The sequence below is a fragment of the Sphaeramia orbicularis genome, chromosome 19 (assembly GCF_902148855.1).
Source record: "Sphaeramia orbicularis chromosome 19, fSphaOr1.1, whole genome shotgun sequence".
Taxonomy (NCBI): Eukaryota; Metazoa; Chordata; class Actinopteri; order Kurtiformes; family Apogonidae; genus Sphaeramia; species Sphaeramia orbicularis.
In genome coordinates, this window is record NC_043975.1 from 15,910,370 (window position 1) to 15,927,307 (window position 16,938).

Sequence of the window (16,938 nt, forward strand, 5' to 3'; positions counted from 1 at the left end):
CCAAAGTTAGTTCAGAGTCACAGAAGAAAAACACAAGTGGTTCCTAAGCAGATCAGTAAATGTAAAGTGATACTTCCATATTTGACATGCACAGTTAAGTATTCCCTTGAGCGGGTCATTAAAGTCGTACATGTATCTAAAATGTGCATTAAAGGCTAAAAAGGTAAAGATAGAGCTCTCGAAAACTTCCAGAGTGAGCAATTATCTGGCTGAGAGCACGAGGAAGGGGAACACAAACGGAAAACAAGTAACTTTACCTTTTTGTGTTAACTTTTTGTTCTTAGCTTTATCATTAATGAAACAGCATCTCAAGTAGTGTCAATTTGAAGTGAGTTCCATAGAAATACTTATTGAAAGTTTGCGAACAGTAGACACTCGAGTGAGGATACAGCAGCAATAACCCTGAGCAAGAATGTATTTTACTGCATAGTTTTAGGGGTCAGAAAAATATTACGTTAAAGGTTTCAGCGACTTGCCTCAAATATTTGGTCTTCATAGGACTGTAAATACCCTGTTGGCCTTGGTCCAGTGTCTAAAAGTGTGTCTAGATCTGCAGAAGTAGTGCAACTCCAGCTAAAGTCCACTTGGAGGGCTTCTCTTTGGTCTTCAGGTTGAAGGTCCAGACATAGGTAGGGCCCCTCTGGCGGGTTTTGTACACAGGACAGTTGTAGACGTTCTTGACCTCCTGCTTGTCCACTGGGATGGCTTTAATGAAGATGACCGGCATGTTCGGGGTCAGCTCCTTCAGACGAGCGTCTACGATGAGACCGGTCTGAAATTGGAAAGTCAGGGAGACAGAAACAAACCGTGGAGGTGAGGAAAGTTAGCTGGAGGTGAGCTCAAAACTTGCTCGTCCAGATGCTAGAGTTGCCATAGGTCTATATTTAACAGTTTTTTAAGTAAAACAGAAAAAAAAAAAAAAAAAAGTTTGACCAGTTTTCGTTGTCACAGGCGCTCCTAGACTTTTCAAAAACACAATATTGTGTCCTTGAAAAGTGGTGAAAGTCTGCAGAGTTAAGTCAAGCTGGCCTGCCTTAGAATACACACAGTATAAACACACTGAAACAGGGTCTGTCTCATTAATTAATCCTCCTACACTTAGTGGCTGACAAACAGAATATTCACCATGCATGCACAGTGACTTTCAGGAATGAATGTAAATCCTGATGACTTTGGAAAGCTCAGAGGACAAAGCCCTAATTACATCTGCAATTACTATAAAACTTTAAAGAGGTGTTAAATACCAATAACGTTATGTCTGTGTGGGTAAATACAAATGATGGGTGTCTTAAAGTGGGCATGTGGGCTCATTGAGATTCATTATAAATGAGTTTAATGGCACTGGGTGTACACGGTTACTACGGTAACAGATATCTATTTTTATTGTTTAATCTGGCAACATATTGCGAGAATAAAACTGTGTCCGTGTGGCACAAAGCTAGAGCGTTGGTCGCCATTAAGGGACGTCCATCACACAAGCACACATCGGTTCAGGTCCAGCACACGGTGTTTATCACATACAGTATCTGCTGGCTTTGATGTCTGAAGCCCCTTTGAATAAGAGGCAGGTTCATTAATATAGATGAGTAGGTTTATCATAAATCTTTGACTTTTATTGCTGCACAGAGCTGAGCCCAGATGGAGGCCTGCGTACTCTTCTTTTCACACTTGCTACTTCCTGCCACCGGCACAGAGCTGGCCTTGGGGCTGAGGGGAGGACATGAACTGGGGGAGGGGGGAGTAAAGGAGGAGGACGATGGCGGGGATTTACAGTGGATTTACATGACACATGAAACTGAATTAGTGTCTGACTCTGACTAAAACCAGACTTTAAAAGTACATGCAAACGTGTTAGCTTGACTAAAATCAAAGTTTTACTGGTTGCACTAACACACTTATGCCGCGTTTCCACTATGTGGTACCGGCTCGACTAGACTCGAATTGACTCGGCCTTTTTGCGTTTCCATTACGAAAAGGACCTGGAATCTGGTACCTGAACCTCCTCAACAAACCATGGTGTAGTTTAGCGGGCTGTCATCATGTGGATTAACCTACTGCTATATTTACTGTAAACTTCCGCATCGGTTTTTTGTAAAACGGCGGGTCACAGAGACGACTCTCTGACCACTCAGTGGTCTGCAGTGTTTACACGTCACGTTTTAATATGTGTTCCCCAGTCTTGGAACCTCAGCGGAGGTGATACCAAAAAAATAGTACCGGGTACCAGATTCCAGGTCCTTTTTCGTAATGGAAATGCGAAAAGGTCAAGTCGAGTCGAGCGTACCACGTAGTGGAAACGCTGCATTAGTAATGCTTTGCTAGTGGTCAGATCAAGTCAAATTAAATGTATAAAAATGAGACCTAAAATAATCTGGACTTATTCTTGGAGCTTCCAACAAAAGAACACGCTAACACACGCCTCGGGTTTTACAGATTTGATGAAAAATTTGTGATGAAAGTCATACACAGCTTTAAAGGGTTAATGCAAACAAAGCCATTTGTACTATAGTTTCTTCTCTAATCCAATGAGAATTGAGGGGGAATTGAATCAATAAGTGATATTGATAATGGAACTGGACGCTGTAACATTACCATTCCTCTGGCAACAACCCAAGCTAATTGGTAGGACTTGTGTTTATGATGTGTGTCTGGGTGTGTCTTAGTCCTCCCACTCCTTCCTCTGATAGATTCTTAATATTCTAAAGGTATTTTTCTAGGTCTAAAACTCTTCCTGCATGCATCCTCTTCCTTAGACAGGGCCGTCTGTCTGCCTGTCTATTTGCCAGCGTCTCCAACTTTAATGAAGAAAAAAGGAACCACTCCTCTAAAGGGCAACCTAAGTGTTCAAGTGCACACTCCGCACATTGCCTAATTAAGAAGTCTACAGGGATGCTCCTTGAAAGCTGGACGTGTATACTGTAGCTGGATGTATGTAGATAGATAGAGCCCTGGGAAGCCAAGTAATGCGAAGATCTGAATGCAAAAAGGATGCAAAGCAGAAAATTAAGTCACAAAGGGAATGTGGAGGCCCTTTAGGGGAGGAAATATTCAAGCTGCTTGACTTAGTTTAAAAATGCATTTTGAGGTTAGTTCACCTTGTGGTCATGTGTGAGTGTCAACCATCAGAGGCGGAATGGTGAAAAAATATTACCAAAGGAATGGGAATCAAAGTGTGCTCTTTAGGATGTTGTAACTATACCTTCCCTAGAGACAGCATGTCAACTGTGCTAAGTCTGTAACAGCTCAATGCAGGAATTATTAAAGAAGTCAGAGGGATGGCCACATCTAGGAAAAATACTATTTGATATTTACTGGAAACAGAGCAGACAGAGAGTTTTCATTGGGTATAGTTGTTAGATTTACGGTACACTAGCTTAACGTCCTAATGCTTAAGATGGATACACAATACGATGCAAAACATGAATTATTCCATGTTTTGTTAAATTTAATCCTCCTATTTCCTCTCTAAGATATATTGGATTTGAAAAGGTATCCCTCCTTCCAATAAGAGGAAACTTGGATGTTTTATTGTTTGTGTCTTATTTCATTTACTGTCCCGTCATGGAGTGAATACAGATTTTTGACTACTTTCTGTAATGTATTTCTTGTTATTTAGATAAAGTTGGGTTTTTTCCCTATTGTTTTTATTACAATTTTTTGTTTTTCATTCAATATAACTGTGTCTTCAAAAAACTAGACACAAAACAAAACATACACGACAGCTCTTATGTGAGAAATTGAAGAAGAAAAAACAAAAACATAGCGTAATACAGAAGGTGGTCGGTCAGACTTACAGTGTACGGGAGTCACATTTATGAGATAGATAAAGTTAATGATATTCATTTAGTAGTGATTAACTTTCTCTACAGTGTATGTCAATTAGAAATCTATTAAAAATTCATGTGTCAAGAATGGATTTTTGGGAGAGATGTAATTAAAGAAGTATACATGGAATTTCATTGGTTGTAGCTCCTCTTATATATTAAAGTTTGACCTTTGGCTTTCTCAACCAAATATTGTATGACATTCTAACCTTCATGAGATGTAACCAGTGTAACATGAAGCCTTAGTCCTACTGGTTATTGATGGTGAAGAAGCCTGAGGGTCAAAATGTCATCAACTTAAATAAATTTAAACAAAAGTAAAATATATGGGACTAATTCTACACATTAAACAGAAGAAAATAGATATAAAAGCCTTGAATACAAACCCGCTTCAAATAAACATGATAAATAAAAGAGAAAGAGGAGAGAAAAGACAGAATTTTGAGAAAAAATGTTGAAATATTATGAGAAAAGTTGTAATAATTTTATTCTAAAAAAGTAATAATATTATAATTCTAATTCATACGAAATGAAAACTTAAAATACTTTTTTTTTTCCTCTATTAGCTGCCTACTATGCTGCCTCGTTGTTTGTAAAAGGGAACTGGTTCTCAATTGACCTACCTGGTAAAATAAAGGTAAAATAAATAAATAGGACAGTCCATATAGTTGAAATTCACCATTATTTGGGTATTATAAAAATTATTATACATAAGTATAATAAGTGCAATCTTGAATCATATATTCATCCTGTGTGTGACACTGATATTAAGTATAGAGTAGCAAGGGATCATGGGAGATGGAGTTTCACTGTTAATGTCAACGATTTGACATGAATAAGGCGTAAAACATGTTTACAACATAATTCGTAATCATGTCATCTAAGTAACTACAAGTTATGTTAAATGTTACTGTTAGTAACATTTCGTAACTGACAGGTAACTAACTGAAACAGGTGGTTAAATTTAATATGTTTTTCTAAATTTGAAAACTTTAGACAAGATCTGATATAATTACAATAGTCACTGCTATAGAACAATATAGTCAATTAAATGTGGATATGTTCCATATTTAAAGGAGTGATATTTTGCTTTTTTAAATGGAATTATTCATTTTAAAACATTACCCTGTGGTCTACATAAACTAAATTCTATGCTTGGGTCTGAATTCTTCATTAATTCAACTCCACAGGTCCATCTTCAACCCTATTTCTGAGTAATGGCACCAGAAAGGTCGTTTTGAGCGCTGGCCCTTTAAATGCAAATGAGCCAAAGCCCTACTAGTTGTTGATTGTGCACTCTGTCCCGTTCAGCCACATGTGTTCGTTAATACAACCAACTACTGAACATTTTAGGTAATCAGCTCAAAGTTTGGACATATATTCAGTATGGACTAAAACTGCTGCTGCTGACAAACAATTATGTTGTACTCGGAGGAATGTTTGTGGGAAGTCTTGACCTTATATGTGCAAATGTCGTGACGTAACTAATTATAAAATGCAACAAATTAAGAAGGAATTAAAACTGGTTGTAGAAATCAACTTGATTTTTGCTGGAATGAATATAAAGATATCTTTGCAGCACCTGGAGGGTTCAAATTAAAACTTTACAAACTATTAGGGTCCAAATACACAAATAAATGTACCAAAGACTAATAAAAGTGGGTTTAGCTAAACATTAAGTTCTTAAGCTAAGTTCTTCACCTGTGTGTCCCAGCGTGCACCCTCCATGTACAGTCCGTGTACGTACGCCCCTTCACGAGGTGGTGAACTGAAGTCCTCCCGGTTCTTTTTGGTCACGTCACACTGCAGACACATGCTGTCCAGAGGCCACTCGTTCCTGTCAGACAAACACAGATATTCTGGATCACACTGAGCGCTGTCATTAGATCGGGTTGTTTGATGTCGTCATGTAAACACATCCCATGGTTCAGTACCTCCGGGCCATGGCCTGCATGATTGCTGTGAGGAAGGACTGAGGGTTGAAGAAGCCCGCCAACCATACGACAGAGGGTAACACGAAGTCTGTGGACCAGGCTTCCAGCTCTTTGATCCTAGACAGTAGATCAGTGAACCACAGGGCCAGGCCTGACATGGACGGGTAGGCCCGCTTGGTCCAGCTGTCTGGTACCAGGTCCAGGAAAATGGCGTTCTGGAGGTTCTCCATGTCACTGGTCATAGTCAGCTCTCCCTGAAGGGGTTCACACAAAGTTCACACAAGTTTAACTTTATTTTCAAAGCACATGTTTCTGACTACCTCTGTGGTGTCGCATTAAGCCACTTGCAAATGCTTTATAAGAATGAGGTTATTTATGTGTGAAAAACTATTAAGCTTGTGTGAAATGCAGACCTTATTTTAGGTATTTAACCCATAAAGACCCTGTGCTAATATTAAGGCAGTTCCCAAATGAATTTTTCACTATTTAACCTTTCTTAATTGATTTATCACCATTTATTATAATACTATCTTTTGTATTTTGTGTTTTTCCAGAGAAAACCAGGTATTTTTCTTGTATTTAATTTACTATCATATAGATGTTCATAAAAAGCTCAGATTAAAGGCTTTGGTTTTCCATAGGAATTCTTCAAATCTAATTCTTTTACCTCAGTGACCCACCCACACCCCCAACTTAAAGTCACACTTAACCCATAAGGACCCAGTGTGACTTTTGTGGCACTTCCAAAATATTTCTTCTCTATATTTAACTTTTTTATAAGTGATTTATCACCATTTATTTATAATATTACCCTCTGTGTTATGCATCTTTTTCAATGAAAATCATGTATTTTCCTACATTTAATTTACTGATCATGTAGATGTTCATAGAAGCTCAGATTAAAGTTGAGGGTTATTATATCAAAAACAGAGAAAACTGAAGAAAAAGTGACTTTTTCAGTAAAATATATCATTAACTAGAAGTACTTGGAGAGCGCAGACCTCCGCCAAGGCAGATGAGTGCCTTGGATTTGGATGAAAATTTCAGGAAATGTTGATACTGGCACAAGGAACAAATGATTAAATTTTGGTGGTAATCAGGGGTGGGGGGGGCCACTGATCTGCCTTGGTGGAGGTCTGCGCTGTCTTTTCTAGAAAAGCACTTGTAGAGTGCAGACCTCTGCCAAGAATTAATCATTTGTTCCTTGTGCCACTATCAACATTTCCTGAAATTTTCATCCAAATCCATCCATAACTTTTTGAGTTATCTTGCACACAGACAGACAGACAGACAGACAAATCAATGCCGACAAAAACATAACCTCCTTGGCAGGGGTAACTAAACATAAAACAAGTGCCTCCATCCACTGTCATTGATCCAACTCCATGGGCTTTACTGGTCAGTCAGTGTTGTAGAAAATGGCGGTGTTTCCACATTCACTACAGAGCCTCTATATAACCTCGGGCTATATCTGATGACCATGAAAAGATGAATAACTGCATTTTACACCAATTATTACATGTATTGATAAAATTAGTTGATATAACAGGTATTAAACAATTTACATCAGTAGATGATTTTGGTTGCCGGTGGATGTTTGGGTCTTTATGGGTTAATCAGAACCCGTTCAAAAAGCCCACTGACTTTGAGACCAGAAGTGCAAAATGTTCACAATACCATGTCAGTTTATGGATGTAAGATTGATTTTTGGAAGCATTCTATTACAGAGCAATCTTGCATAAAAATATTATGTGGGGCAGCCATGGCTCAGGGGGTAGAGCGGGTCGTCCAATAACGGAGGGGTTGGTGATCCGAATTCCGCTCTGTCCTAGTCATGTGCCGTTGTGTCCTTGGGTAAAACACTTCACCCACCTTGCCTCCAGTGTCACTCACACTGGTGTGTGCATGCCTATGAATGTTCAGTGGCAGTCGGAGGGGCTGTTTGGTGCAAAGTGGCAGCCACGCTTCCGTCATCCTGTTTACAAAACATAGCTTACCATGATCAGAGTGTGAATGTGTGAGCAAATGAATAATGGATCAATAATGTAAAGTGGAATGGGTGCCTTGAAAAGCTATAGAAATCTAATCAATTATCATTAATTGAGCTAGTTAGGAGCGAGTTAAGCTACAGACATTACTTGTTATGTTTAAGGCCATAAGTAAAGTACTATCACCTAAATTACAAAAAAAGTTTGTCTTCACTTCAGAGAATGAAGAGCATAGAAGGAAAGGTCATTTCAAGCAGCAGTCTGCACGGACAACTTTGAACCAGATGTGTGTACCAGTGGTTGGTGTTAAACTCTGGAATTCTCTTTATAATGAGCTGAAAGAATGTAAAAACATATTCCAACTGAAAAAAGTGTAGAAAGACAGAACAATGAGAGTATATGAACAGTTCTAAGTTTTTACATTTTGCTTTGTATTTATTTTGCATCTTATGACATATTTATTTACTTATTTTGGTCTGGTATGGTAATTGTTTTGCACTGTTTCGTCAGGAATATATTTACCTCCGCCAAGGAAGTTATGTTTTTGCCAGGGTTTGTTTGTTTGTCTGTTTGTTTGTTTGTCTGTCCGTTAGTGTGCAACATAACTCCAAAAGTTATGGACAGATTTGGATGAAATTATCAGGGTTTGTTGGAAATGGGATAAGGAAGAAATGATTAAATTTTGGGGGTGATCGGGGGTGGGGGGGCCCACGGGGGGGCCCATTTCCAACAAACCCTGAAAATTTCATCAAAATCTGTCCATAACTTTTTGAGTTATGTTGCACACTAACGGACAGACAAACAAACAGACAGACAGACAAACAAACAAACAAACCCTGGCAAAAACATAACCTCCTTGGCGTGGGGGGCCCACGGGGGGGGGGGGGGGGGGGGGGGGGGGCACTGATCAGCCTTGGCGGAGGTCTGCGCTCTCTGAGTGCTTCTAGTTACCTATGTTTTGTTTGTTTTGTACTTCCTGGATATGTAGTTTTGCACTGTTTTGTATTCAATTTGTATTATCTTTGGATGTATTTTGTTTGGTTTGTCTGACTTTATACAGTATAATTTTATAGCTAGTTGTGTATAGCTACCCATTAAGGCTATTATTATTTAGAAGGGGGCAGGAAATAGAAGATTTTCTTCATTCTGCTTCTTTTCGAGCAGGGGTGTGTATATGTTTGTTCACCTGATGATTATTGAATGTCTGCTGATGAAATGCACAACCATGAACGAAATAAATGAAATGAAATGAAAAAATTACTAAACCTAACAAACTTGCAATACACTGCAGAACCACAAAGTGCACAAGTCTACAGATACAAGTTCATACTGGTCACAAAGGAGCAGTTTTTCTCATAACCTTCAGCCTTATCTGAAATCTTGCAGATCTTGGTTGAAAATGTACATTTTTCCCTGGTAGAACCAGTCTGAATGAAAGAGGACAAGTATTTAAAGAGGAGATCTGTCTGTTGTAGCAGATAAATGACATGCCATTATTTCTGGAGGAATTCTTTACTGATCTAATTCAAAGTTTTCAGTCTTCGCCTAACTTTGATGAACAGGCGGCGCGCGGATATTAGAAAAATCTGTTGTATAATTTGGCTTTCATCCTCTTTCTGATCAGCTGGATAATAACTATTTTAATTAGGACGACTGTTCTCGGCGCTGACAGATGCTCTCTCTTCTGTTCATGAAGGCTTTTTTTTTTCCTAATGTTTGTGAGTTTTCACTACAGCAAAGAGTTCAACGTGTCAGTTTCCGTTTGTCTCAACAGCTAAACATTGGAGGTGACACCTTCCAGCCGTGTAAGATGTTAAACGGTAACAATCCCTCGGAAACTACCGATGCATACATAAACATGAAGACGAGCGCGGCATGCCAGATAAGGAAATGCGCTGTAAGATAGCCAAGAGAATGTGGCACTGAAGAGTAATGAGACGGCACACAACAAGCAAAAACAGTGGTGTCCTTCACCCACTGATACTGTAGCTGACGTGCTGCTGATGTATAGATACCCATATGTGACAGTCATAACAATTCTTTATGAGGGCGATAAGGTTCCATAGATTTATCTACATCGCTGCTTTTACCGTGAACCTTTCATCTTTGCAACACTCCACAAAATAATTCCAATCTGTCAGTTCAGCCGCAGCACCCCTGACACGGCGGGCACTCTGAGGCAGCGCCATGGCACCAAGGCTAACATTCTGATGGTTCCTATTTATTTCACTATAAAGACGAAATATGATTCCATTTGCTGGTACAATAGTCTACATGGCTTTTAAATCACTGAGCCGATTTATTGAAGCTTGTAGTGTCGGGAGATCGAAGCCTCATAACTCCTGACAAACACATTCTACACAACACCCCCCCCCCCCATCACCACCACCCATTTTCTCTTTTTGTTTGTTGTTAACACACGACTCAGTTAAGCTTGACACACACGACTTAGACGTCTCATTCCTTTCTACTCCGTTGTAAGCCACGTCTCTGACTCATTCTTAAGGCTGGGCTTCACACATAACACATAAAAAGGTTTAGATACTCAGGAATACTAATGCAGCAGCCTGTCAGCATCGGCTGAGGCGGCACGCTGTGAATCATAGGTGCTGAGGATAAGTGAAGAATTTGTGGTGGATTTGTCGGAACAGTTCAGTCAAAGTTCATTTGTTTTTGCATCTTAAATGTATTTACGTGATGAAGCCAGCGACTGCTAAACGAGTGGATCTGTGGAATATGTCACAGATTCTGTCTCTATTTCCTCTAAGTTTTTTTTTTCGTCAGTGGTAGAAGGAGCTTCGTGGTTCCTGGGTGGGGGCATGTGTATATTACATGGAAATCATTTATGAATTAAATAATTATAGTTCAATAATAACTTAAAATATAGCCAAATTGTTAAATTATTCGCTCTTACTAAATATCATCTAAATATTCAGCATGACTGCAGTATGATTTTATGTTTGCATTACACTGCTTATTGCTCTTGATCAGGTTATGTATAGAATTATTAATTTAGCTGCTACTTATTAAAGCTGCATATGACTTTTGTCACCAATTTTTCATCAAATGAATGAAAGAATGAATAGTTTATTTTTGGTTTGCACTGTAATCACCACACACAGTACAACAACCACAATAAACACAAAAACCAAAAAAAGGAATAGACCAGAAGCAGAAGCTTATTTCTTGCCTATCCTTTTCACCTGACACACCGCTTACAATAAATTAAATGTGTACATCATAGAGGATTGTCATTCTAACAAAAGAATCAATAACAAAACAAAAACACATCTACCATCTCCACTTAATATTCCTGAATGATCTTATACTTAAGGCATTTTTTAAACTTTATCAGAGAAGTGAACGACTTAAAATCATCAAGTCCATTCCATAATTTCACACCAACAATCGAAATACATCTGGACTTCACACTGGTCCTCACTTTCATACATTCAAAAATATAAAGACCTCTTAAATTATAGTTACTCTCTCTTAATTTAAAGAACTCTTGAATGGTATTTGGAACAACATTATTTTTTAGTTTATAAATCATCGCTAATATTTTAATATATACAATATCCGGCAGTTGTAAAACCTGAGACATAGCCTAAGTATCACGAATCTGTAAGTCTTTCCGTGATTACACACCTGAATCTCTTGCATCACGGTGAACAATTTTGAGGTGTACTCCACCTTAAACAATTCATTTGTTTACAAACAGAGCTGGCAGGTCAGTCAGGTATTTTCGGAAGTTTGTTGTGAAATTTGTTGTGAAATTTGTTGTGCATTGTGGGAAGCGGAGCTCCATGCAGCTGCATTATGGCCGCAGCCGGCTTCATTGGCACTTGCTACTGCGGCTGCGTGGAGCTCCGCTTCTCACAATGCACATTGCGAAAAACTTCCAAAAATGCAAGAGTAACCTATTGGCTCTGTTTGTAAACAAATGGATTGTTTACGGTGGAGTACACCTCAACATTGTTCACCGTGATGCAAGAGATTCAGGTGAGTAATCACAGAAAGACCTAAAGATTCATGATACTTAGGCTATGACTGGAGTTTAACAGATTCGATGAAAAATTGGTGCCAGAAGTCACACGCAGCTTTAAGTAACAAGTCCTGAGTGAAATAAGAAAAGAGATTAGCAGTGATAATTAGAATATTTTCATAAACTTACGAATTGCCATCTGTAATTTTTATAGGACTCTTGTTTTGAAGTATATACCAGTATATAAACCTGGTAAAATCTGAGGAAAAATTAAAACCAAACAAAACACTGAACATTTACAGAGAAAAGAAAAGGGTGAGGAGGACAAGCCCTGCTCACATGGGACTAGTGTTACTTGGCAATCTCTGGTCATTTGTAATAAATGTGAGGTTCGATTGTGATCTTAATCTGGTGGAACTTTGCCATTTGTAAAGTAGAAATTCCATTGACTGCTGCTTACCCTATTACTGCAAACATAGAGGTCCTGTGATAATATCAGTCTGGTTCAAATCGACATCCCTGTGATTTAGAGTCATGAACTACCATGCCACTGAAACAGCAAACTTACACCCTGCAGAGGAGCGAAATCTCAGGATGATATGTTCAATAGTTATTTGATAGTAGTGGCCTATTAAATTAAAAAAAGATTTTTAATCACAGTAGGGATTTCACCTGAATAAAAAAAGGAAATGTATGATAGTGAGCCTTGATGCCAGGTCTGGGGAATAATGTTAAAACACACATTGACCCTTAAAGACCCAAACAGACACTGTCGACCAAAACCATCTACTGATATACACTGTTTAATATCTGTTGATCCACTAATCCTATCAATACATGTAAATAATTGTTGTAAGATGCAATTTGTCATCATTTCATGGTCATCAGATATGACCCATTTGGATATTCAGAGGCTCTGTAGTTACCGTGGAAACACCGTCATCTTCAACAACACGGATTCACCAGTAAAACCTTTAGAGTTTGATCAATGACAGTGGATGGACACACTTGGTTTATGTTCAGTTAATGATAGATTTTCCTGAAAAAGTCACTTTTCCTTCAGTTTTTTGTGTTTCTGATTTAATAATCTTTGAGGTTTTATGAACATCAACATGATCAGTGATTTAAATATCAGGAAATACCTGATTTACACTGAAATAAATGCAAAATACAGAGGATAATATGATAATAAATGGTGATAAATCCCTTATGAAAGGTTATATCTGTAGAAAAATCAATTTGGGAACTGCCATACAAGTCACACTGGGTCTTTATGGGTCAATGGGTTAATTTGTAAATTATCAGGGGTCTCCAGGTTGTAGGATGAGCAGGACAAATGTTAACAACACATGACACATCTGCAACAGAGCTCTACATTTTCAGTGTGGGTAAAAAAAAACATGTCATGTAACAATATACTGTTAGAAAGGTAAAAAAAAAAAACAAAAAAAAAACACCTACATTTAACTCGTGTCTATTCAAGCCATTTCTGGAAACATAACATTATGTATACTTGTATGTTTGTGGGTGAATGTGAATTATTCCACTTCAGGGCTGTTCATGTGCAACTGTTTCCAAAAAACAAACATGTCCATGAGGCCACAGTGGTGCTAGTATCAGCTGCTCATTCAGCTGTGGTAACCTCCAACAATGTAAAAAGAAGAAAAGCCTCAAGTACAAAAATCCCTTCAGTAAACTTTGGAAACTTGAAACAAGCACGTTCAGGCTTGTTCCTTCAAATGAAAAATTTATCACATGCAATTACCTTCTCAGCATGGCATTTCTCAACATTAGCATACAGTTTAGCAGAATTTAAAAAAAGAAACACTATTACAGAGGATTTCCTTGTCAATCCTGAGGAAAAAGCATAATTATTCTTCCTCTGTCATAACAGATGGAACAGAAGCCTGCAAATATCCTCGTTGACTTTTATTCTACCTAATCTTTTAAGGGGGGACACTGACTGTTATCATCAGAAAGGAAAAAAAGTACGATGAGCAAATATGCATTTATTAAGTGGTGAGGCCTTACAATGCACATGTTTTAACCCTTTCAGGCATGACGTCCACATTTATAGACAAATAGTTTAACCCATAAAGACCCAGTGTTACTTTAGTCTCAGTTCCCAAATGGATTTTTCTCCATATTTAACATTTCTTAAGTGATTTATCACCATTTATTGTAATATTATCTTCTTTATTTAGCATTTTTTCAGTGACAACCAGGTATTTTCCTGTATTTAATTCACTAATCATGTAGATGTTCATTAAAGCTCAGAGAAAAGTTGAGGGTTATTACATCAAAAACAGAGAAAACTAAAGAAAAAGTGACTTTGTGAGTAAAATCTATCACTAACTGAACATAAATCCAGTGTGTCCATTCACTGTCATTGATCCAACTCCATGGGTTTTATGGGGAATCAATGTTGTAGAAGATGACGGTGTTTCCACAGTAACTACAGAGCCTCTGAACGTCCAACTATGGTCATATCTGATGACCATGAATAAATAAACAAATATTTTTTTAAAAATCAAAATGCATTTCAGCTTTTGCCTAATTTTCATTATAAAATCAATCCAAAAAAATCTAGATACTTTTCTTCATAATTCATGCATGAAAGGGTTAATCTGTCCCGAGTCTGACGTTGCAAATTATTTTATAACATTTAGTTAATTGTTTTTGTTATTTATGTGTAATGCTGCAAAGAAATAATCAGAATTATTATTAAATTATGATTTTTAGTCAGCAGAGGTGATGTAAATTCGTAGCTGAATTGCACATGTTGTGCATTTAAGCATTTTACTTGAAAAGCTACAAAGATACTTAATAAATCCATAGAAGTCAGTATCATAGATAATCAAATTTTGTAAATATAAAGTGCCTACACACTTAGTTTTGTATGTGTGTTAAATATTAAAGTGGAAACTTCATCCAACAAGGAACATACATAAAAAAAAAAAAAAAAGAAAAACATCCATGCCTTCATGCTTAAGAGCACAGTAAATAAATCTGCCATCAGATTTGTCCATAGGTCAAAGGTCACTGACCAGGACTCTGTGGAATACTGAAGAAAGACCAAGGAAACCATTTCCAACATCAGTCATGTGATACCATCTACTAATGAAGCTGTAAGAGGCCTTTGTAATGTCCTACTTAAATATGAACACATTTGTATTGATGCAACTATTTGGTGTTACTGTGTGGGCACAAAGGGCTATGTTTGTTTTGACTTATATTGAACCTAATGTGATTAATTGACAACTTAAAAACAAATAAATTGATCACTCATTTTGCGTTGATGCAAAACCCTGATATTTACACAAATGAGAATTTTCACAGTCTTGTATAATGTGTTTTGTTTTGTGAGTAGAGCTGTGTTTCCATGTTGCATTAGAAAACATTGATAAAAACTTAATTTAACTTGATTCAGTGATTTTGATGATTTTGCCTCTTTTTTTTTGAAGAAGTTAAGGCAACTAATGGTTAATAAAAGCATCTTTCAGAAAAAGCTGCAAACTTTTCCCATGTAAGATCTGCTAGTTCCAATTTAGAGAAGAACAGGAAAAAGAGGAAGCTATTTCTAGTATGTGTCTGGAAATTCCCATGAAGCTCAATTTTTCTCTCAGATGATCACAAAGAAGCAACAGACAGACCTTTCTCTCCTCTTTCCCTCTTTGTAGAGTTTGACAGACATGTGTAACATCGCCCACATCACCACCTTTTGACCACACTATGCAACCCACTTTATTCACTTCACACCCAGTTGATAGAAATGCACCTAATTTATATTTATTTTTTATTGCACTGTATTTTATTATTATTTTTCTTTTTTTATTTCATACGTTTGCTTCAAATCCACTTGACAACTGACAATTAGGAACAAGACTTTTATTTGAAATATTCAGCATGTCGTGAAATTTAGGGAAAGATCTGTGGGCTGGGGTTGGTTAGGGTTAAGGGGCTATAAAATATGAAGGTGTTCTGTGTCATTTTTCTTTTTTCTTTTGTTGTTTTAGTTATGACTCATGTCTGCCAATTGTACATCCTAATGATGCACTTATGGATGTGTATATGTGTGTACATGTGTTTATACGCTCTTTTTCTTCCTTATTCTTCTGTATTTCTATTTATTTTTTCTTTTTTTCTTTTCTTTTTTACAGTTATTCTATGTCTTTTAATCTATGCTTGTATTTTACTCTGTTATTTTGTTTTTTATTTATTTTTCTGTACAGCGCTTTGGTCCACTGTGGTTGTTTTAAAGTGCTTTACAAATAAATTTTGATTGGGTTGGATACGTATTTCTATTGTTAATTATTTATTTACTTTTTGTTATTTCTGTGATTTACATCTTGGTTAATGTCTTGGTACATGTATGTGTGTATTTTTATATTTCCTGTCTGCAGTGACAGACATGTTAATCTGCACCTGCTTTCCAATAAATAAATAAATAAATAAAAAACAAAAACTGAAAGAATCAAGACATTTAATAATTACTCATACTATGGGCAGGAAAGTCTAATGTTTTCAAGTTGCCTCCATTTTTTTCTTAGAGTAAATTTTTCAATCTTGAACTGTTGATTAATGCGTATTGTTTGTAACATATAAAAAATAGGATAAAGTCTCAACCACACTACTATCACCGAATAAAAGATGCTTTAAAACCTAGCTGTGAGTAGATTATCAATAAAAATAGCTACTGATCATTAGCTATTTGACGTTTCTGCCATGGCAAAGCGATAAAACGACAAAAAAAAACTGTTGTAATATAACCTTACATTGGGATGACTGCAATTTTTCTTATTTGTTTGCAGTGTCAGCACACCTCCAATTGTTTCAAGGTTTTATAGTTTGAGATTTTATCATTTTACCTGTGTTAAATGTTCTACTGAAGGACAGTTTAACCCATAAAGACCCAGTGCTACTGCTATGGCAGTTCCCAAGTGAATTTTTCTGTAGGTTTAACCTCTTTTAAGTGATTTATCGCCATTTATTATAATATCATCCTCTATATTTTGTCTTGTTTTCAGTGAAAATTATGCACTTTCCTGTATTTAATATGCTGATCATGCAGATTAAAGTTGAGGGTTCATATATCAAAAACAGAAAAATGAAAAAAAAAAAGTCACTTCTTCAGTCAAGATATCAATAGATGAATGTAAAACAAGCGTCTACATCCAATGTCATTTATCCGACTCCATGGGTTTTAC

At 37.0% G+C, this 16,938-nt stretch overlaps 1 protein-coding gene across 1 annotated transcript in view; it reads right to left on the reverse strand.

Moving 5' to 3' along the window:
- Window positions 1–308: 308 nt before the first annotated feature.
- dnah9 (dynein, axonemal, heavy chain 9) overlaps window positions 309–16,938 on the reverse strand; it is a 344,949-nt gene continuing 328,319 nt past the window's right edge. Inside the window, exons 76-78 of the mRNA XM_030122326.1 lie at window positions 5,759–6,012; window positions 5,526–5,661; window positions 309–772 (exon numbers count right to left, since the gene is read on the reverse strand). Of these exons, the coding sequence (XP_029978186.1) occupies window positions 545–772; window positions 5,526–5,661; window positions 5,759–6,012 (618 nt within the window). The 3' untranslated portion in view covers window positions 309–544. The remainder of the gene's footprint in view (window positions 773–5,525; window positions 5,662–5,758; window positions 6,013–16,938) is intronic.